Source organism: Phoxinus phoxinus (assembly GCF_949152265.1).
Source record: "Phoxinus phoxinus genome assembly, chromosome: 1".
Lineage (NCBI taxonomy): Eukaryota > Metazoa > Chordata > Actinopteri > Cypriniformes > Leuciscidae > Phoxinus > Phoxinus phoxinus.
In genome coordinates this window covers 8807258-8831996 of record NC_136876.1, presented here as the reverse complement: position 1 = coordinate 8831996, position 24739 = coordinate 8807258, and the positions used below count along the sequence as shown (strand labels likewise).

At 41.9% G+C, this 24739-nt stretch overlaps 2 protein-coding genes across 2 annotated transcripts in view; both read right to left on the bottom strand.

Moving 5' to 3' along the window:
* The window catches only part of LOC307001012 (uncharacterized protein), a 573545-nt gene that overhangs the window by 326286 nt on the left and 222520 nt on the right, over window positions 1-24739 (bottom strand). The gene's annotated exons all lie outside the window — the stretch shown is intronic.
* Window positions 20622-24420, bottom strand: LOC307009808 (uncharacterized protein; the record flags this gene model as incomplete). The annotated part of the gene is made up of 5 exons (XM_079633901.1): window positions 24270-24420; window positions 23167-23564; window positions 22486-23117; window positions 20825-20938; window positions 20622-20709 (listed from the first exon to the last, which is right to left on the bottom strand). Exons 1-5 carry the CDS (start codon window positions 24301-24303, stop codon window positions 20622-20624), a joined length of 1266 nt encoding a protein of 421 aa, XP_079490027.1. The 5' UTR covers window positions 24304-24420.

Genomic DNA, 24739 nt, shown 5'->3' with positions numbered 1-24739 from the left:
AATGATTGACAGCGTGGGGCTCTTTTCATCAGACAGGACAGTGGTGGCTTTTTTTAGCGGTTTAAGAAGGTTTACTATTTCTTCGGCGTCACTGATGTCAGCACTATCCATAGTATCGAGTTCACGTGCATTTTTGCGCACCTCTGTGCTCAAGAGGGCTGCCGTTATAGCAGCTTGTTGCTCAAGATAGCGTTCCAGCATATCCATTGAGCTGTTCCATCGTGTAACAACATCCATGATAAGCTTGTGTGATGCGATCTCAAGCATCTTTTGCTTTGCCGCGAGCACAGCTGTTGCTGTGGTACTGCGGTGAAAGAAAGCCACGACTTTCCTCACGCGACCAAGCAAGCGACTGACGCGGGGAACATGCAATCCTGCTTGCGAAGCAAGATTCAATGTGTGCGCAAAACACTTAATATGAGGTGACAACCCTGCTTCTCTCACTGCCACAATCATGTTGCGTGCGTTGTCTGTAACGACAGCAATGCTATGAGCAGATCTTTCAAGCTCCCACTCTTGTATGGTCGCTTTTAAAACATCGGCTATGTTTGTACCAGTGTGCGACTCGAAAAGCGGGCGAGTCTGAAGCACAAAACTTTTCATTTCCCACTCTGTGGTAATAACATGCGCTGTGACTGTGATGTAACTCTGAACAGCCCTCGAAGTCCACCCGTCAGTTGTTATCGCCACACTCCCAGCCTTTTTCAAACCATCTGTCACATTTGCTTTAACTTCGTTGTACAGGGCTGGAATAACCTGCTGACTGAAGTGCGGGCGTGACGGAATATGGTACCTGGGCTCTAGTACCTTCACCAATTCGCAAAATCCAACATTGTCGACAACAGAGAATGGCCTCATGTCTTTTGCGATAAAAACTCCGATGCACCTGGTTATTTCTTGAGCTTTTGCACTTGACTGAGACCACGTTGAAGCAAAACTGCGTTGTATAGATGATTGACCTTCTATCACTCTCTTTTTCGCACCCGGTTGCAGGAGTTTGTCTTTGTGGTGCCGTTTTAAATGACACATCATATTTGTAGTGTTCGACGTCGTGTATAACAGGGTTTGTTTACAGTAGAGATGTGACGTTCGCGAATGAACCGATTCTTTTGAACGGCTCATAAACATGAACGATGGGAGCCGAGTCGCGGCTGGAGGGGAGCCGTTCTTTCTGTCGTTCTTTTTTTCCTATGCGTGTTTCACACAGATGCACACAAATTAGCTCCTCAGTTATAGGGGGAGGGGCGCACCCAGCGCAGGGGTGCCTAACAGCATGATGATGATGATGATAGTTGTGCACGGCACGCATCCTTTACGTGAGTATAGTCCAGTGGGAAAATAAACCTGCATGCCGTGCCTCTGTCATTGGGTAGGAGCGGAGCCAATGACTTGTGCACGCTGCCGTCACATGGTTACTCCAGTAAAAAAAAAAAAAAAAAAAAAAAAAAAACACACACACGTGCGGGTGCCTCTCTGTCTCAGTGCCAACGTCATAGCGGATAGCGGGTCGTTCGAACTTCGAAGGAAGAAGACACACACGTCTGAAAATTAGTCAGAGGAAAAGGAGCAGCATTTGGGTGCACTTTTCTCACGAAGAAAACAGTAAGGCTAAATGCAGCATTTGTAAAAAAGTAATTTCATTTAAGTCTGGGTCAACAAATAATTTACACAGGCATTTGAAGACTCAACACCCAACACTGCAGCTCACAGGTTTGAGAGCAGAGCCAGACTCAGACAACAACAGTGACACTGATGTGTCCATTGCCTCCTCTGCCTCCACATCAAGTGCAACTGCAGCCACAGCAGCCTCTGACCCCACTGGGCCCACCACATCGCCTGGCCAGGCACGACCAAAAAGAAAGCAGACATCCATCAGTCAATATTTACCTCCTGTCTTGACCCCATTAAGACAGGAGAAGATAGACGAAGAGCTGGCAAAGATGATAGCCACTGACTTCCAGCCTTTCTCAATAGTGGAGGACACAGGATTCAAAAAATATTCACAGGCGCTCAACCCCTCCTACATTCCTCCAAGTAGGAAGGCACTAGCCCAGAAGGTTACAGATATGTATGACAGGGAGACAGCATCTTTGAAGAGAAGGGTGTCAAAAGTACCAGCTGTCTGTTTAACCACAGACTGTTGGACTTCAAGAACGACAGTATCATATATGTCTGTAACCTGCCATTTTATCGAGGATTTCCGTGTGGCCTCCTGCCTCCTGGACTGTTTTGAATTCAGTGAGCGGCACACAGCAGACAACATTGCACAACAGCTGCTTAGTGTTGCAGCAGAGTGGGGGGTGGACAAGAAAGTAGTGTGCTGCCTAACCGATAATGCGGCAAATGTTAATAAGGCTATAAAAACCATTGGATGGATGCACCTACCATGCCTGGCCCATACTATTAACCTGGTGGTAAGAGATGCCCTGCAAGCTTCAAAGCCCATCATTGATAAGGTGAGAGGCAGTGGAATACTTTCACAGAAGCACCGTGGGGGCACAAAAACTGAAGGAGACTCAACTACAAATGAAGATGGAGGAGCTCCGACCGAAACAGGATTGTCCTACAAGGTGGAATTCCACCTACTACATGTTGAAAAGCTTTATTGCCAGTAAAAATGCCATAATCTCCACCCTGGCCGTCACCAATGCACCTGTCCGCCACCTTTCCCAGGAGGAATGGACCACAGTGCAAGAAATGTGCACAATCTTGCAACCATTTGAGGAAGTCACTGTGGAACTCAGTGCAGAAAGGTATGTAGCTCAGCATGCATGCATAGTACTCATAAATTATGAATATTTTATACCATATTAGAATTATATCTATTATATCTGTGTAATACACTGGAGTATAGCATATGTAGCCTGCATGCCAATTTCCTGATAAAAAATTATGGATATTTGATACCACAATATATATCTGTTTAATACATTGTAATATTTATCATTGTTTCAGCTTTAAAATTGTAACATTAAAGTGTTTTTTTGTGTGTTTTTTTCACCAGCTACTTGACAGCCTCGAAGGTCATAGTGCTGGCCAGGGGACTTCAAAGAGCCACCGCTGATTTCCGGCGAAACACTACAACAGCGGCAGCGCAAGGTGTGATCGACAGTCTGTGTGCGAGTATGTCATCGCGATTCCACAAGATTCATGCCAACCACATACTAGCAGAGACTGCTGCACTTGACCCACGTTTTAAGAGGATGGCCTTCCCTGATGGCAGAACAGCAGATGAGACGTTTCAAAGGCTGTCAACTGCAGCAGCAAGAATTAGCAGTGGCACACCCACCCAACAGCAACCAGCTGTGGAAGGACTGGAAGGAGCAGGCAGTGGTGCTGGATCAATAGTTTGGAGCTATTTCCATGAGGAAGTAAGGGTGGCAACAATAATTCACATTTTTCTCTCTAAAAATCTCTAGAATGAAATCAGTCTGATATCTCAGTCTAAAACTTCCACTAGCTGTAAATCCCTGCATTTAATCTGTACATACTGCACACCCCTATGAGCAGGTAGCTGGATCAGTGGAAGCCAGGAATCCAACCGCCGATGCTGTCATGGAGGTGCGAGCCTACCTGGAGGAACCTCTTCTTCCAACACATGAGGATCCCCTCAAGTGGTGGGAGAGTCGAGCCCCTGTTTACCCCAGGCTTAGCAAGCTGATGGCCAAGAAGCTTTGTGTTGTGGCAACATCAGTTCCCTCTGAGAGAATATTCTCGAAAACTTGACAGATAATCTCAGAGAGGAGAAGTCGCCTTAAGCCCAAAAAGGTCAGAGCTCTTGTCTTCCTTAATGCAAATTTGCCCAAGGACAGGAACGAGAGGCAGAAAAAGCCATAAAGTAAGGAACTGCTTTGTATTTATTTACATTGCATTTTGTGTTCATGTTCATGTTATTGCTACAGTATATATTTAAAACTTTAAATATTTTTTGTTTTTTATCAAAATGTTCTTGTGTGATAATGTTCTTGTGTGATAATGTTCTTGTGTGATAATGTTCTTGTGTGGAAGTGTTTATAGTAAAAGCTGTTTTGCACAGAAATGCATTGCACCCGGCTTTGTTTTTTATGTTTATTTGTGAGTAGGTATTGTATGAATAACATAAGTCAACATAGTTTTACACATACACACACTTTGTATTAAAGGTAAATCCAAAATAGTGATGTCACTTTCTAAGCGGAGGGATGTTGTGCAACCCTGGAATATAGTCCACACATGACAAATGAGGTAATAATCAATATTTCAGAATAATTCAAACTCAGATATTGGTGTGTGATATCTGAGTTTTAATTATTTGACTACAAATCTCACCTCATCATTCCTCCCAGTGATTATTTCCAGGATAAACTGAGATGCAGATTAAAACTGACTAAATATGTAAAAAGAGCCAAAAGAGCCGTTCTTTTGAACGGCTCTTTGAAAGGAACGGATCGCCAAGATCCGGATCCCCTCAAAGAGCCATAAATCCCATCTCTACTGCATGGTACGGTACGGTTCGGTACGGCACGGCACGCTTTGGCGCTTTTCCACTGCATGGTAAGGTACGGCTCGGTTCGGTACGGCTCACTTATGGCCCATTTCCACTGCATAGTACGGTACGGCACGGCTCGCTTCGGCTCGCTTTAAATGGTACCACCTCAGTTGAGGTTCCAAGCGTACCGTACCGATACTAAACGTGATGTGAAAACACTGCAGATCACTGATTGGTCAGTCACTTCAGCGTCATTGTATTTGCGATACGAGACACTAAACCCGTTCGATTTAAATAGCCAGACAACAGCCAACGCAGTAGCACCTGTTTTTAGAGTATTTACTTGACAAAATAAGTTTAAAAAAAATCAAAAAGTAAATGGCTGAATCGTGGTCAGTGGACGAGGTGCAGACGTTCCTCTCGTTGATTGCCGCCGGACCTACAAACAGTGTAGGGACAAATTAGAGGCGACAACTATTAACGATCAGTCCTACCCACTTTGAAGCGGTACTAACTGCAGTGGAAAAGCAACCGATCTAAAGCAAACCGAACCGTGCCGTACCGAGTCGAGTCGTACCACGCAGTGGAAAAGCGAAGCGAGCCGAACCGTTCCGCGCCGAACCGTACCGAGCCATACCATGCAGTGGAAAAGCGCCAATAACTGCCCTGGACTCAGCCCTGCAGGCCCTATCCCGACTACCCATTCTGAACACTTCACCTGTCATCCAAGCATGGAACGCAGCGGACAGTGCCGTGTGCATCTCCACCATCATCGGACATGCTCTATCCTTGGGCTTGGCCTTCATCCTGTTCAGAAGAGTCGACGCAAACCGAACCTCTACAGCCAAACTCACAGAGGCAGTCGCCGTAAGTTTCCGGAAGGGCCCTCGAAGGGATGACACGTCACCAGAGAAGGTCGAAGACCTCATCAAACTCAGCCCTCAGTCTGAGTAAAACCTGTTCAGCCTCCTCCCATCCATGCACCTGCCATCTGACCATGGGTACCAGGATGACTTGACCAGGCCAATACAAGCCCTGTCAACTCATCCAGGGGGGATATGTAGCCCATGTCAGATGAACCATTTGCTTCTGATTTAATTTAATCAAATCTAATTTACACGCGACTCTGTCCTTCCTGGATTGCAACACAAGAGACACCATGGCGCCGGACATGTGAATCACTCACAGACAGCTCTGTTTAGAATCAACAAACCCCAGTCTGTTTTACGACCCCCCTACGGGGGTCCACAGCGATCGGGGGATCATTAACAACTGATTAACCCTTTTTAAGACAACAGGACAGTGTTTTGCCAAACGCTCACTGCTGATCTTATCAGCTCAGATACACACGCGCACACACATACGAACCTCGAGAAACAAACGGCAACATGTGAAGGACTTCGCACCCGCACATACATACGCACACTCAACTGCCCCCCGGGGAATTTCGTCACACCAATCTGAGACACCTCACAAACCATGAATTGTTTAGCAGATTACGAATTACATCTATTTCAGAAAACGCACATACATTGTATTGCCCCGGAGCTCAGGACAAAAGTTCAAACACGTGGGTTCAGCTCCTATGAACTACGAACAGCCTCACACGCACACACACATATACAGGGAGGCGTGACTTCAGTCTCTTCAAAACGTAGCGCGCGGCTCTCCTCTGTGTGCAGTGTTCCAGCAGAAAGAGACCCTTCTCACTCACCGCAAGCCTTCTTTCGTTTTTATTCTAAGTCTTTATTTTCTTGATACTCCAACTCAAATCGGTATTTTTCCTAAAAAGAATACCAGCCTAAGCCTAAGTTAACTTGACAAAATACGCGTACACTCTGAACCTGAGTTACTCCTCACTTTCGATTTGAAGATTCCTCCACGTGACCGCACGCGTCAGTCCCAGACAGACGCACCAAAAAGGGCACGGACAGAGTAACGTATTACTCTTAAATTTACCATCTGAAAGAACTGCTGTTAAGATTGTCTAAATATTGCTAAGGTTTTGGGGTCTCATTTTGATGTAAACTGTGTAAAACCTGTTTTGTCAAAAGTTCTCATTCTTCTCTGATTTCCTCACAGAAACTTCTAACTCTAACTCTCTCCCTCTCTCTCTCGTTTCTTATTATGATCATTTTAATTTCGTTTTAGTTTGTTTGTTTATTATGCATATTTACTCATGTGTGTTTTGATTTAGTACATTATAACCGTTAGCTTGTGTTACATTAAATTCCATTAATCTTTTGAATTGAATCTGTCTATATTCCATTATTGAGTCAATGAAAGCGTAAGATCAAGTTACCAAGCTCTACCATATTATAATATAATACTTACATTGTCTAAAACACGAACATATGATTTCTAGTGGCCACAGAAATAATATTTGACGGTGTTACAGACTGGTGATTCCCTATGAAGATATCACCTGCGCGTTTGCGGGACATACGTGCAGGAGATAACTGAGTGGTGGTTTTCTACCTAAATTCCCCTGATTAAAGATAAATTTACCTACCTATATTAATGGTTATTACGAGTAATCGTATTAATTATTGATATAAGACGACGTTTGACTCATTCCATATTTGGAAATAATTTAATATATGTATGCAACATAAATATTCATATCTCATGAATATCGTGACTCATTTGAGTTAATAAATCCCCTAAACAGAGTCATTTCCGCTACATTGCTCGAAGGACATTGCCCAAAGGACATTGCTCAAAGGACATTGCCCACAGGACATTGCCCAAAGGACATTGCCCAAAGGACATTGCTCAAAGGACATTGCCCAAAGGACATTGCTCAAATGCCTCTGGGTGCAATTGGATAGACCTAAAACCAATCAGAGCGATCGCCATGGTGTAAAGCCCGCCTCAACGTTTGTGATTGGTTCCTTGATTTGGAAAAATTGGAAATGGGCTTGAATGGGCTCTTGGCCAGACGGATTTGCAGAGCAAATCTCAAATTTGCCGTAAGTTCGTCAGGGTTTTCCCAGGTTACAGATGCCGTGCAGTGATGCGATTTTTCTCCAGTGTGAGAAAAAAGATCCTCTTCAGATCCTCCCGTGTCTTTTCAGAGTTGCTGAACGATTGAATCTCGTCACAGTGCGAACACTTGTAAGGTTTTTATCCAGTGTGGATCCTCTGTGTTTTAAGATTTGATGACAGACTGAAACTCGTCACAGTGTGGACATTTTTCATTTCACGTTTTTGTCCAGTGTGAATTCTCTGGTGCACTTTTAAATCGCTCCCTGTAGTAAAAATCTTTTCAAACTCAAAGCACATGTAATCTCTCACACCAGTGTGTGTTTTCTGATGATTTTTCTATTGTTCCAGACGTGAAAAACACTTTCCACATAAATTACATCAATGGGGCTTTACTTTTGTATGCAATTTTAGGTGCATCTTCAGGACTGAAGACCACAAAAAAGTTTTTCCGAGACTGAATCTCTTGTTGCAGTGTGAACACTTGTATGGCTTTCTCTCCAGTGTGGATGTTTATTTGAATCTTAAGGTTTGCAGATTGTGAGAAACTCTTGCCACTCTGATCACATGTGAACGGCTTCTCTCCAGTGTGAACTCTCATGTGACGCTCAAGATGTTGGTTGTTTGTGAAACTCTTTCAACACTGAGTGCAGGTGAAAGATTTCTTGGCTCTTGGTTTGAGAGAGACACAAAGGTTTTTCTCCAGTTATGACTTGCTTTTTTCTCTTCAACTTCACTCAATTCTTCTTTCTCCTCTGAAATAAAAGTAAAAAAATATTAATTTACAGTAACTCGTAATAAAACAGAGAAATGTGAAGGACATAAAAGTGAACCCTGATGTAACATTGGACAGTAAACAATTGATACAAAAATGTTCCATGAATGAGGAACATTGATCTTCAAATTAGGGGCGGGCGATCTTCCCAAAACTTCATATAACAATCTTATAACAAACAATCACAAATCTGAATCACGATCTACCCAATTTTGAGATGTACTATAGAGAATATTCAGGCTGGAACAAGTGTATGGATGTATCTATTTGCAAAAATTAAAACATAGTATTGCATTAAACATCCAGTTGTCAAAATAGTCAAACCAGTGGTTGACCAATATTGGATTTTTATGGCTAATGCCGGTATCTTAAAGAGGAGGAGGGTTGTCAATGGCAAATACAATGCCTATATATACACTGCTGGGCGTTTTAACCAAAAATAGATCTTTTTTTTTCAGATTCTGTCGGTTTCACGGAATATAATGGTTTTTCGTCAGGGGTACAGGGAATGTATGCATGTATGTATTTATGTGTAATATATATATATATATATATTTTAGTGGTGGGCCGTTATCTGTGTTAACGTGCTGCGTTAACGTGAGACTCTTATCGGGCGATAAAAAAATAAAAAAATAGCCATTAATCTATTCTCAAAGTTGCGTTGGGAGCTGGGTCTATACTACGCAAGCTATGATGACTTTTCACCTCGATATTTTAGCGCGGATGAATACGGAATTGCACTGGGGGCGAGAACGAGTCTTCGAACCTACGTGTATGCCTACTGTGAAATTACCACATCAAACGTGACATGCTAACATGGATGCAGCTATGAAGCCGCCGGGTTTGCTTCAGGGAAAATGTATTTTTAAGAAGCTTCCCAATGGAAACCTCGACAAGACTAAGGTTGTTTGCACCTTGTGCAATGTGGAATTAGTTTACTGTAGGAGTTCTTCCAGTCTCAAGTTTTACCTAGAAAGAATCGTTCTGAGACATATTCTTAATGATGTGCAATGTAATATCGACCCTTTACAGTTTGCCTATAGAAACAAGCGGAGCACAGATGATGCTCTTCTGTATATGCTCCATAATATCTATTGCCATCTGGATAAGCCCAAACGATATGCCCGGGTTCTCTTTATAGATTTTTCTTCCGCCTTTAACACCATCAGGCCCCACATTATGATGGAGAGGCTAGGGCAGTTGGGGGTAAATCCTAATATAATTAGGTGGGTTGAGTCCTTTCTGACGGAGAGAATACAGTGTGTTAGGGTAAATGAAGCTGTGTCCTCCCCGATTATGACCAATACAGGATCCCCACAAGGCAGTGTCATCTCACCAGTATTGTTCACTCTTTACACTAATGAGTGTAGAAGTAATACATCTGAGCATCTCACAATAAAATTTGCAGATGACACAGCAATAGTGGGGTTAATACAGAATAGTGATGAGACCAACTACAGGGCCTGGGTGGATCAATTCGCAGACTGGTGTAGGTCCAGCTGTCTTCTTTTAAATATAAAGAAAACAAAGGAAATAATACTGGATTACAGAACTGGGAGCCAGTTTCACCAGTGTTTGGTTATACATGGAGAGGATGTTGCGATTGTAGCCGAGTACAAGTACTTAGGCACAATAATAGATAAGTTGCAGTGGAACAGTAATACCGACACCATCTATAAAAAGGGGCTGCAGAGGCTGCATTTTATGCGGAGACTGAGACAATTTAGAGTGGATAGAGATTTGATGATGCTTTTTTATCACTCATTTGTGGAGAGCATGCTACTTTTTTGTTGTGTTGCCTGGTATTTCTCTCTGTCAGTGACCAACAAAAATAGACTGAGCAAGATAGTCAACTTGGCCAGCAAGGTTGCGGGGGAAAAACTAGACAGTATGGCTATTACCTGTGAAAGAAGGGTGTTCAAGAAAGTTCAAGCAATCTATAAGGATATGTCACATCCCCTACACCAGGCATATGAGGTGTTGCCATCAGGGAGTTGGTTTAGGCTACCTTCTTTCCAAACAAATCGAGGCAGTAAGTCATTCATCCCAACTAGCATTGCACTGATGAATAAGAATTTACCTGCAGGACAGCACTTTAAATAGCACCATGCACTTTCTTACCAGCTGGACTGTCGCAATATGCATATCGGTAACTACACTTTACTATTTAGTGTATGTGCGGGGGTGGTTGGGGTGAGGGAAATTTTGTTGTATATTTTGTTTTGTATTCTGTCTTGTCAAATTGTTTTATTGTTTTTGTATAAATGTATCAGATGTGCTGTATGTATGGCACATAACAATTTTCCGAAAGGATAATAAATCTCTCTCTCTCTCTAAACGCAAAGCATCCCTTAGCTAATGCGGGGCCAAGACCAAGCACTGATGTAGCGCAGGGGAAAACTCGTCGTCAAACTACTATGTTTGAGTGCAACCGAGGCAAGCCCGTCAGCACAGCTCTATCAGCCAAGCTAACTAATCTCCTCGCTCAGTGGACTGCCACCAGCTGCCGGCCCATCAGCGTGGTTAAAGATGATGGGCTCAAGCTTGTTCTCCAGGCGGCCACAGGTGACCCATTTTACAAACTACCTGCGAGGCGAACTATCATGAGGAGAATACATGACCAGCACACCACAGAGAAAGCTGCAAAATATGAGGAGATGGTAGAGGTGTGTAGCACTGACTGGGGACCATTGGACATCGGTCAACAACGATAACTACCTCAGCGTTACACCTTATCGATGCCAGCTGGGAACATCACTCCTTCGCTTTAGGTAGGCTATGTAATTTTTAAATTGCATAATTTAATTTAATTAATTACCACGACACCACAAATTACCACCACATTATGTTTGCTTCTTGATGATTGCTAGTTGTTTACTACTAATAGTGAACTTATTCTGATCTACTTTGTCTGTCCGTTAGGTGTGATGAAAACAGAGCAGCGTCACTTTGCAGAAGCGTGTGCCAGGCAGTTTCTCGACGTCGCTAATCAGTGGGGGATAGATGACAAAATCAGCACTATTGGAACAGACAGCACTCCTAATATGGAGGCAGCAGGGAGGATACTGCCATTCGAGCATTTGCCCTGTGTTGCGCATGTTGTACAGAGAGCTATTGTAATGTCACTTCGGGAAGGTGGTTTTGATGGTGCACTGGCCAAGTGCCGTAAAGTGGTCGGACATTTCAAACACAGTCCGGCCAACTCAGACGAGCTGAATGTCCAGCAAGCCTCCCTTGGAGAAGTTGAGGAGCCACTCGTGCAAGATGTTCCAACACAGTCGAATTCCACCCTTGAGATGAAGATAAAGCGCGGGATGCGCAACAGAGACGCACTGCACACAACGCTGTCTCAGCAGAAGCACAATCTGGCCCTCCCAACAAATGCTGAATATGAGAAGTTGGCAAAGCTAGAGAAACTGCTGGAGCCATGCAGGTATGGTCTACAAAGATGGCGTGTTCATGAATTGGCATAAAAGTTCTTTTAAATCTCACTTTGTATTTAAGAAACACGTGCCCTTAAATGTAATGTGATTAAGAACTTTAAAAATGTATCGGTCATTAATTATTTATTGCTCTGTTTCTCTCTCTGTGTGTGTGTGTGTGTGTCTGTGTAGGTACATCACTGAGCTCCTTGGTGGGGATAAATATGTATCCTGTTCTGTGGTTCTACCTTCCCTGTGCCACCTCCAGCACGCGATGAAGATCGCAGATGATGATCCTGCCTATATTGTGTGATTCAAGGCTGCCTTCACCAAGGACCTCAACCAGCGGAGCAAGAAAATAAACCTGGAATGGCTTAAGGTATGTCAGACTGACCACAATATAACTGCATTGTTTGACCATTATAGACTGTTAAGCCAGTAGATCGGTCAATGAATAGATGAATGAGTCATGAAGAAACATGAAGGTTGGATTTGAAAAGTGAAATTTTTATCAATCAATAATTAGTATTTTTTATTCATCAAAGCTGGCGACTGCTCTAGATCCACGATTTAAGGACCTCAAGTGCTTGCCCAGAGCAGAGAGGGAGCCAGTGTGGGCAAAGCTAAGTGAGTTGGTGAAGAGAGAAGAAGGAGGAGAACCCTGAGCCACCCAAGAAGAAAACAGCCCTGCTACTGATGGGATCAGACTCAGAATCAGATGAGGAGACACCAGAAGGCAATACTGTGGAGAGGTACAAGGTAGAGCCCAGTGCCAGTCTAGATCAGTGTCCACTGAAGTGGTGGTCGGAGCACACTGCTGTCTATGGTAAGATGGCCCACATTGCCCGTAAATACTTGGGGACTCCTGCCACAACTGTCCCATGCGAGATACTTTTTTTCTTTAGCAGGCCATATTGTGCAGAAGAGGAGATCTAGTTTGTCACCAGAAAATGTGAACAAGCTGGTCTGCCTGAGTGACTGGTGGAAGAAGGAGAAATAGAGCTTGGACTGATTGACACAAAGCTACTGACTGTAAAGCAGTTCATCACAACCTCTTATGTAGGCCTACAGTTCAAAATTCATGTTTATCTGAATAAACAGTTAGTAAAACAAGTACATCTTATTGAACATGATTTATTTTCATCACCAGTTATCATAGTAGAACAGCTTTCTCAAGCAGTTTGTGATGCATTTTGGAAACAGGAGATGAGCCCCTGGTCTAATGCGCCACCTGGCTTGAGAAACCCGTTCTCAAAGACTTACTTTTAGTCATTATTTGGGTAGCACACATATTCTGAATGAGCCATTTTAATCTAGATTAATTCCAAGATTACAGTGAGATTAATCTAGATTTAAAAAAAAAATCTATGCCCACCACTAATATATATTGAAACATTGTAAGGACAAATAAAAAATGTATTGTAAAATACATAAAGTTTTTAAAGCTAACAATTTAGTTTAAAATGTAATCAAAATAAAAAAAATAATTCAATTATATTTAGTGTGTTTTTACTGGGTGTGTAATTTCTGTCATTTCAATGAAGACCTTTGAGTTTGTGTTTTAATAAACGGTATTATTATTATCACTATTAATCGAAGTACACTCTAATGTACAATAGTAATAAGGTGCGTTCTAGTCATCTTGTAAAGGAGTTGAACGCACATGAACGCCACCACAATGTCGTAAACTAACTTACACAGAAGAGTCTGTTTCTCAACACATAAAGATGAACTTCTCGCTGTGATTCCAGACTGTGATTGTTTTTCATACGAGTGAATAAAAAAGATAACGGAACAAACCTCTGCATGGATCTTCATGTGTCGCTTCAGGTGACATTTAAAGGCGAAACTCAATCCACAATGATCACACGTGTGCAGCTTCTCTCTGCTGTGGATCTTCTCATGTATTTTAAAATCTGCTGAGCGACTGAATCTCTTGTCACAGTGTGAACACTTGTACGGTTTTTCTCCAGTGTGAATCCTCTCATGGGTTTTCAGAGATGATGACTGAGTGAATCTCTTGTCGCAGTGTGAACACTTGTAAGGTTTTTCTCCAGTGTGGATCCTCTGGTGCAGTTTTAAATTTTGTGCTGAAGTAAAAGTCTTCTCACACTCAAAGCACATGTACTCTCTCACACCAGTATGAGTTCTTTGATGTGTTTGTAAACTATACAGCAGTGAAAAACTCTTTCCACACACAGAACATGAATGTGGTTTCTTCTTCGTATGAACCACCAGGTGTCTCTTCAGGTTTGATGCCCAAAGAAATGTTTTGCCGCATTGATCACATCTGAACGTCTTCTCTCCGATGTGGATCCTCATGTGAATCTCTAGACTATCTTTCCTTGAGTAACTTTTCCCGCACTGATCACAAGTGAACGGCTTATCTCCAGTGTGAACTCTCATGTGAATCTCTAGACTATCTTTCCTTGAGTAACTTTTCCCGCACTGATCACAAGTGAACGGATTATCTCCAGTGTGAATCATCATGTGCTGCTCAAGATTACGTTTGTCTATGAACCTCTTCCCACACTGATCACATGTGTGAGGCTTCTCTCCAGTGTGAACTCTCATGTGAATCTCTAGACTATCTTTCCTTGAGTAACTTTTCCCGCACTGATCACATGAGAACGGCTTCTCTCCAGTGTGAACGCTCATGTGACGGTCAAGATTACGTTTGTCTATGAACCTCTTCCTACACTGATCACATGAGAACAGCTTCTCTCCAGTGTGAACTCTCATGTGAATCTTTAGATGATCTTTCCTTGAGTAACTTTTCCCGCACTGATCACATGAGAACGGCTTCTCTCCGGTGTGAATGCTCATGTGACTGTCAAGATTACGTGTGTTTGAGAAACTCTTTCCACACTGAGTGCAGGTGAAAGATTTCTTGGCTCTTCTTTTCTTTAAAAATGTTTTTTTAGTCTTTGAGCGACTCAAAGGTTTTTCTCCAGGTTTGACATGATGTTCCTCCTCCACTTCTCTCAGTTCTTCACTCTCCTTCTTCACTTCCATCAGCTCTGAAATTAAAGAAAATGTTTTAATTTTCAGCATATTAAAATAATTAATAGAAAGAAATATAAAGTGAATATAAAAAATACCCATTTGGGGTGTCAAGGGCTAAACAAAAAGGCTTCCTTTGTTCCAAATGCTGTAACTTTAGATAACTTTACGATATCACCACAAAATTTGATCTGGATGCAGCTCACATGTAGCGGGACTTCACCACAAAACAAAAGAAAAAAGAAGAAATGTCCTCCCACCTTATTTCCTTCCTAAGATATTGCGTGTCAAATAAGAATGTAAAATTATACGAAAAATGTAATATTTTCTTTTATAAGCAGTTTCTCAGGATGTCTGAGAATGTCTGCTGCTTGATCTTCAGGGTTTCCCATACATTCATTAATTTGTGGCGGCCCGCCACAATATCAACGCTGACCGCCACGGATTGATTTTCAGATTTTTAAACTATTTAATATGGGTAAAATTGTATTTAATTGTAGAGTTGCGCGCAGCTTGCCCTCTCCCTCTCTCACAAACTGACAACGGAGGCGTGAATAGCCCCTCCTCTTCGAGCACGATCTGAATAAAAACATGAACATGCGTTGGAGGCGGAGGACGGATTGTTGCCGGTGCTTATTCCCCCAGAGAAGAAGTTCGTCTATGTTAAACGCTGTCGCGTTTCCATTACAGATTTGCGCAAAACTTTTGAGATTTCTCTAAATATCGATAAAAAACTATTACGAAATGACGGCGTTTCCATTAACCGAAGTTATGCGACTAAAGCGTAATTTTTTCCTCTCGCGATCAGTCATTCCAAAAATCATGGCAACGGACGTTGGTAGGTTTATATATATCACAGCCACCGCACTAGACATTATTATTATTAATGTAAAGAGACGTAGGCCTAAGCGTGTTATCCAAGCATTAATGGCATGGAAATACCCTTTTATACTGTGAGCGGCACATATGAGGTGTTTTCTCACTCATTTCTGCTCCGAGGCTTTTCTTTGAGGTTTAGAATCCAGTATTCCTGTAATTATTTTGTCTTTTATGTAAGGAGTCAATCATTCCGCTTATACTACAGTTACCACATCTCGAAATATTGTTCAGATGATGTATTTCAAGACGTTTGTAAAGTTTTTGTCATTAAAACATGCTTGTATGTAGGACATCTAAACCCATGCTCAGTTGCTAATTCCAGAACGTCATTGTAGAGTTAGCGGAGGTTTGAGCCGCTGATAGCAGAGTAATGCTGGGACACACTTAACGACTGACACATTCTCTGACTGTGAACGCAGCAGATTTTAAACACCGCTGTGAACACAGACTGAACGCGCTGAACACGCGTGCATGATCATAAGTATCAAATTACATTCATAACCGGCCTTACAGTAAGTGTGTCCCCGGCTTTATGCAGTTATTAAAGCAGTTATGAGAGAGAGAGAGAGAGAAGCATGTGCGTCAACATTATTTTTTATTTATTAATTCAATTCGTTTTAATTAATTCGTTCATTCTTTTTGTCTATTAGTGACAGACTAGCCTGATAAATGAAACACAAAGCCCTTTTAAGGTATAGGCCTATCTATAATTATTTATTTGTTATATTATCTTCAATAATTACGAAAACCTGTGCAACAGGACTATCAATTTATTTAATTAGTAAATAAATTGATACGGTTGACTACGCGCAGTGATATAGAGCTGTAATCCGGTCAAGACCTGCCGGAACTACTTTAGCCATGCGGAAATAACTGAAAATAACTGCACACTGTAGAACGTTCGTCAACCAATCAGAGAGAGAGAGAGATGGCTGCGAAAAATGTGAACCAGATATAAATGTAAAATAAAAGAGGTATAATAATATTTATTTTAACCTGATGTTGACAATCAATATGAACATTTCTCAAACCTCGCTTTACTGACCATTTTTGAAAACCAAATATACCAAACTATTTGTACAATTACATAGTTTAACTGCTTATCGAAATATAATGAAGTGCTTGAATGTTTCTAACATGAATGTTCTCCAGCATCATGAATGAATGAAGAATAAACACCAACCTCTTTGTTCTTCAGGATCTTCAGTGTGTTTCATTCTGCAGGGTTCTGGGTCTCTCATGTTCTCACTGTCCTCTTTAATAAACTCAGTCTCTGCAGATTTCAGCTCTTCCTGATGCTTTCATGCTCGTCTTCACTTGCAGCTGATGGGAATATTCCAGCATTTATTGGAGAATTGCAGTGGGAGGAGCTTCACTGATGATGAATTGCAGTGGGAGGAGCTTCACTTATGATGAATTACAGTGGGAGGAGCTGATCTAGATAAATAAAAAATATATCCGTTACTGAGTTTGTTTTTATGCTCATGGACAACAGAATATACATTGTAAAATCTTCCACGTATAAACACTGGTAAGAAAAGCAGTTATAAGCATAAACAGAAGTAAATCTACATATTTGTCACCAACAAATACCCTCAGTCTGTTGACACCAATGAAATGAGCTTTAAGTGTCAATTTACAGGAGATCTGAAGACATCAGCATAATAAATGAGGTGAAAACAGGAACTATTGTCATGAAATAGAGTGTTTTCAGCAGATCTGTTAATATTGATGAGCCTCAGACTATCAACACTCATTCAACAAGCCATTCAGGATCATCAGCAGATCATCTCACTTTATTCTGAGTGTTTGCTGTTAGAAACACATTATTTGAGTCAGGATATATTACTATAAAACTATATTGAACTAAACTGAAAGACAAGATATTAAAATAAAATACTGTTATTTCTCACAATATTACACCTTAGTGTTGGGCGATATGCTCCATTTTCATATCGTCCTATCGTCAGCCTGTGAGATCGGCGATACACGATATTATCGTGAGGGGGCGGGGCTTACTTATTTGATTATTAACTTGCTTTTTTACTTATTAATTTGCTTGTTTTATTACTTCGTTTTATATATGAGAATCTTTTTCTATTTTGCTGGTAAAGGTGGAGTGTTTACTAATAGGCTAAATCAGGTTATTTCCCGGTATTGTGAGATAAAAAAAGATAAAAAAATCATTTTTGTATCTGACTCAGAGTATTTCAAAATGTCAGCGGGAAATTTACGGACACACATCCTCTCATGCCGTTACAGATACAGCATTCTGACTGTAGGCTATTTCTGCATGAGATTAGAACACGTTTTAATAATTTCTTGGATCAGGAAAGATCGGAGTTTGGGATTATGTCCTCCTACCAGTGCTCTCTCTGTCTGGATGCACTTCACATATGCGCTCTTCAATAAGCGCAACGAACGCTGTTTAGGTGTTCTGGCGACCCTCCACCTCCCAAGCTCCACCTGCATAATTTAGACATCTTGCTACCATACTTATCATCCAAGCATTATTAGTCCCACTGGGGGGTGCATCTAAGCTCGAGTTGAAGCTGCTTCCATAGAAAAACATTTATATGGACAAAACGCATTTGAAAAATAACGGTGCATGGTGAGCACACGAACCACGTTATTGAAATAATCTGACCTTTCTTTTAATTTTATTATTCATTTGTGTTTAAGTTACTCAAATTGCTTTTACGTCGCTTAGCCAGGCAACAGACAAGTGACCAATCCTAAGTGGCGATGTCACTACACACTAGTGATGTTACATTAGTGAACGAATCGTTCTTTTTGAACAAATCTTTTAGGTGAACGAATCGTTCTCGTAATCCATTGACTGGACTTAAAATTTCTCGTTCACTAAAATCCTATTAGCAGTGCATGCGCAGCTCAGTGAACCGGGTAGCTCTGTGGACTTTTTCATCCTATCAAATAATGACTAAACCTCGAGCCAATAGCCTTCGAGTATGAGATGTGACGGAGCATGTGTTTTGTTGAATGTAGTGAACGAATACGCCCTTCACTGACCGTGACCGAGTTGATTGAGTCTGAACGAGAGAGAGATCTCATTCGTGAACAAGTTGAACGAACTGGTACATGTTGTTCGTGAACGAAAAGAACCAGTTGTTTGAACGATAGTGACGGCAAACCGATAGAGCTAGGCTCGTGTAGTTGGCATATGTGCATAAAATAAATAAATGTACACTTTACCATTGTAATGAAAACAGTTTAATGACGCAGCTTATGCCTGTAAACTGTAATATTCCCATCAAGTTTTGAATCGAGGGGGGGCAATAATTCAATAAAAAACTCCAGCCAATAATTTCCAAGACCACCTAGAATCATTGGACAGTAAGTTCGTCAATCATGCGGTCGTACCATACCCCCGCCCCCCCACCCCCTCGTGCGCGTGACCTAGTAATGGGCGATATAAACGATATGTGATATAAACGATACAAAATTGGCCTACGATAGAGATTTTAATCCTATTGCACTATCGCGATAATGCATATTGATGACGCAATCTACCCACGAAATTTAGAGCCACGAGATGCAACCGGCTGAACCGCATCATATTCGTCGTCATCTTGAGTAAACATGGCTGAAAGCGAACCGGAGGAGCTGGTGAAAAAGATCGGTGCAACATCCTTTATTTGGACTTGGTTCGGATTTAAGCCGTCCGACGAGCAGCAGCAAACTATATAGACTATACAGAGTGCGTGGGGCAACAGTTCGGTAACACACACGACTAATCTGTTCTACCACCTCAAAACTAAACTTGTCACTGAATACCAGCGCGTATTCACAAAATAGTGGTGTAAACACAACATCTCTGTGTGTGCCCGATTTTAAGATTCTTTGTTGTGTTGCTTTTTAACTGAGAAGACATCAGTTTTTCTGCTCTTTGCATCTTTTGTGTCCTTTAAAAAAAAATAGCCAAACTACATTTGGAGTGCCTTCTGCACTGTTTTGCACTTTTTACAGTCTATGGCATGGCACTACTGTAAACAAACTTTTATACTTGAAGCATTTTCTTAAGTTGACGTATACAGGTGAACCGCGAAAAATTAGAATATCATGTGTCACAGGTCGGGGCGGGCCAAGCCAGACTGCACCCACCCCTGAAACCGGGAACCACCTCGAGGAACGGGTCAAGGACCAGACAGACAAGGGAATAAAAATAATGACAGTACTTTATTATATTAAAATTGGTCAATTGGATAAGTCCTAATTAAAACTTCTTCTTGCCGCCAGGGCAGTTCAAGCGTCTCTGGACCTCCTGGGATGGGAGGAGAGGAACGATCGTGGCGGGCCGGGGGCTCGTTGAAGGGGGCTCAGAGGAGGTCCTCGCGCCGTCCAGGTAGGTCACTCGGTAGGTACTTCTCCACAGGACTCAAGCGGGGGTCGGGGTCATACGAACCCCATTCGGACTGGATCCAGGTAGGTATGCAAGTGTGGGGGCGGGCGAGTCACTGGAACGATATGGCAAGGTTTAACTGTTCGACAGTATATGAACACTCAGCTGAGGTACCTTCTTTCTTTCCGTTTTCGGGCCGATGCTTCCAATGGAGGACGTGTGGAGACCACCAGACGGGGAGGACCCTTGAAGTGAAACGTTCCACTTGGTTGGGCACTGGAATGGTACAGTAAGGTTTGGCTGTTCAACAGTATATATAACTTTCAACTAAAATACCTTCTCTTCTTCTGAACAGGGCAAGGCTTCCAATAGGGGCGTGTGGAGACCACCAGGCGGGGAGGACACTTGAGCGAAACGCTCCACTTGGCTGGACACTGGAACAAACACAGCACGATTTTAACAGTTCAGCGATGTGTGAAGCACTCAGCATTAACAGAGCCGGGTCTGCTCACAAAGGGAGTTGGGCTCTTGCTTTATCAAAACCTTCCTTTGGAGACAGCGGGTGGAAGACTGTATGGGAAGAGTGCACGGCAGACTTCTATTACTTCTCCACACAACAATTTCACTTCACAGCACAAACCGGGTGAATCGTCACTTTAGGCACTGCAATTCCACTCACACATCGTGCATTAGGGCCAGCACTCACCCACCGGTCTTTCTCCCACCAGGTCAAATCTCGTCTTTGGCCAGGGCTCGACTTCGCTCCAGGAAAAGCAGAAGAATGGTGCAGCGGTTGTTACATTCGGCAAAGAGAGGACTGAAGTTGGAGACAGATCAACAATTCACTCGGTGTAATAATTCACTCGTGCCACACACTTCCAAACTCTCAACACCACTTCAGTGTTAGTGCATATAAACAAAGGATCCAATACTCATCACTTGCGTCTTTCCCACTGCTGACGATATTCCTTAGGTCTTCGCTGACAAATCCTTCACTCCTTCCTTTCTCTTCCTTAGCTTCGATCTTCACCCCTCCACAGCCCAGCCTCAATAAAAAGAACAACCCGCTGACAAACACAGTACTACACGGGAGGAGAACCACCCCACAGTCTGTTTTCTCTCTGCTTTTAAAGCCCCATCTGAATATGTGTCCCTCTCACAGCGTTCCCTGTGATTGCCCCACACCTGCTGTCACTCAGGCAATTGGCCTCGCTGCCATGGCAACAAATTCACAGTGCATTCACCAGTTCTGGGTCCCGTTCAGGTTTTTGTCACCCCGTGACACATGCAAAATATAAAAGGTGAAACTAATATATTATATAGACTCATTACATGCAAATTGAGATATTACAAGGCTTTATTTGTTATAATTTTGATGATTAAGGCTTACAGCTTTATGAAAACCTTTTCACAATATTCTAATTTTGAATTTGGGGTTTTTATAAGCTGCTAGCCATAATATTTAAACATTAGTTTATTTAAACAAACATTAATATTTAAACAAAGTCTCTGCAGCTAGTGTCCTTGCATTTTATTTATCTGCAACATTATGTTATATAATTTCAGTTTTGCACAATAAATGTTCTCAAAACTACATGCACCGTTTCTTTCTTTCTTAATTTAAAAAATTGTTTGGCTTTCCTTAGGGTCTGTGTAACCTGTTCTGAAATGGTTTTATTATAATTTATATATCGTGATATATATCGTTATCGCAAGAGGCTGCAATGTATATCGCAATATGGATTTTAGGCCATATCGCCCATCCCTAGTGTGACCCCTTCGTGCGCATACTCAAAGCTCGTGACCCAGTCACACTCAAAGTAAGTGCAAGTCGCGCCGGTACATCTGAGTTTTCGCTCATCCATGTTCTTCGAATGGGTGGAGTCAGGGCCAGCGTTGGAGGAAAGAAGGTAGGACCATTTGAGTTGTGTATTTTCAAAATCTGCCGGCCGTTTTGCAAATCCCATACCCTACCTCAGGGATAGGCAACTTCGGTCCTGGAGGGCCACTGTCCTGCAGAGTTTAGCTTCAGCCCTGATATCAACTCACCTGTATCTATCTAGTAATCCTGAAAACATTGATTGCCTTGTTCAGGTTTAATTAGGGTTGGAGCTAAACTCTGCAGGACAGTGGCCCTCCAGGACCGAAGTTGCCTATCCCTGCCCTACCTTTAAGACGGACAAAAGTTTCGGGGGCAGTGTGCAAGCGTGATTGACATAACGTGAGGTCGTATTTATTTTTTAACGTGTGGAAATTACGGACGTGAATTTTGGACTCACTATGCAAGGGCCTTAAGACACTCTTTTTCACCTGTTTATGTAATAGAAAGAAAATGTCACTGAACGAAGCAATGAACGAATAATTTTAGTGAATGAACTGTAAATTAACAATTCTCTGGAAAGAATAAAAATTTCCACCACTAGTACACACAATCTACGATCACGGTTCGGCACGGTTTGCTGAGAGTTCAGGGCCGAGAACGGTTTGTAATTGTGCCGTGCCGTACCAGCCTCAAGTGGAAACACAACTGGAACCTTTTCCGAAGGTGGAAAAGCAGCTTTTGTTTCTCAGCACATAAAGATTAACTACTTACTGTGATCTCAGACTGCGGTGATGTGGTTTCTCCACTGCATGGATCTTCATGTGTCGCTTCAGGTGAGTTTTAAAAGAGAAACTCTTTTCACACTGATCACACGTGTGCGGCTTCTCTCTGCTGTGGATCCTCTCATGTGTTTTCAGGTTAGCTGACTGATTGAATCTCTTGTCACAGTGTGAACACTTGTAAGGTTTTTCTCCAGTGTGAATTCTCTGGTGTATTTTTAAACTGTTCGCTGTAATAAAAGTCTTCTCACACTCAAAGCACATGTACTCTCTCACACCAGCATGAGTTTTCTGATTTGTATATAAAGATTGTAGCTGTGAAAAACTCTTTCCACACACAGAACATGAATGTGGCTTCTCCTTCGTATGAACTGTCAGGTGTATCTTCAGGTGTGATGCCCTAAGAAATGTTTTCCCGCACTGATCACATGTGAACGGCTTCACTCCAGTATGGATCCTCATGTGAACATTAAGGGATGCTAATTGACTGAAACCATTCCCACATTGATAGCATGTGAACGGCTTCTCTCCAGTGTGAACTCTCATGTGACGCTCAAGACTTTGTTTGGTAGTGTAACTCTTTCCACACTGAGTGCAGGTGAAAGATTTCTTGTCTTTTCTTTTCTTTTCTTTAAAAATGTATTTTTAGTCTTTGATCGACTCGTTTTTCTGCAGGTTTGACATGATGTTCCTCCTCCACTTCTCTCACTTCTTCACTCTCTTCCTTCACTTCACTCAGTTCTTCACTCTCCTCCTTCACTTCTCTCAGTTCTTCACTCTCCTCCTTCACTTCTCTCAGTTCTTCACTCTCCTCCTCCACTTCTCTCAGTTCTTCACTCTCTTCCTTCACTTCTCTCAGTTTTTCACTCTCCTCCTTCACTTCTCTCAGTTCTTCACTCTCCTCCTTCACTTCTCTCAGTTCTTCACTCTCCTCCTCCACTTCTCTCACTTCTTCACTCTCTTCCTTCACTTCACTCAGTTCTTCACTCTCCTCCTTCACTTCTCTCAGTTCTTCACTCTCTCCCTTCACTTCTCTCAGTTCTTCACTCTCCTCGCTCTCTTCAATCGGGTCTAACATGAAAGAAAAACTCATTTTAAAATTTTCTAAATAATCAGAAGAGAGAAATATGGAGTGAATGGAGATAAAAATTATCCCAGATGTAACAGACAACTGCTATAAAATATTACAACAATTTATGTATTTTTATAAATTAATTAAACGTCCCTGACACTTTCCATGAATGAGGTACACTGATCTTCCAGTTGTTATATTGACACCAACTTTTATATTGATATATAGTTATGTTAAAAACAAAAAAAAACGTTTTAATTATTAAGGGCCGTTCACACTAAAGTTCTCCTTCAGTTGACTTCACACGCATGTGTGACACAAGAAACACAAGATAAAAATTCTCTGCAAGAACAAACACAAATGTTTGCAGTAAAGCGGAGTAGATTGTAAATTTGTACATTTTGGAATTATTATTATTATTTGTTATAGTAAAAATACGCACACAATTCAGGTCAAAATGCTGGTAAAATTGTTACAAATTGTAAACCATATATAAAATAAATGTAAAATATTTAAATTGAGTTTGACCTGATGTTAACAATCAATACGAAACCTCCCTTTACTGACCATTTGTTTAAAAAAAACAAAAAAACTTTTGTAGCCATTTCACAGTTGAACTGTTCATCTAAAAGTGATGAAGTGCTTGAATGTTTCTAACATGAATGTTCTCCAGCATCATGAATGAATGAGGAATAAACACCAACCTCTTTGTTCTTCAGGATCTTCAGTGTGTTTCATTCTGCAGGGTTCTGGATCACTCGTGTTCTCACTGTCCTCTTTAATAAACTCAGTCTCTGCAGATTTCAGCTCTTCCTGATGCTTTCCTGCTCGTCTTCACTTGCAGCTGATGGGGATTTACAGCATTTATTGCTGAATTACTGTGGGAGGAGCTTCACTGATGATGTGATTGCAGTGGGAGGAGCTTCACTGATGATGTGATTGCAGTGGGAGGAGCTTCATTGATGATGTGATTGCAGTGGGAGGAGCTTCACTGATGATGTGATTGCAGTGGGATGAGCTTCACTGATGATGTGATTGCAGTGGGAGGAGCTTCACTAATGATGTGATAGCAGTGGGAGGAGCTTCACTGATGATGCGAATACAGTGGGAGGAGCTTCACTGATGATGTGATTGAAAATTACAGAGTCTGTTTTTATAATAAATGACACTTCTA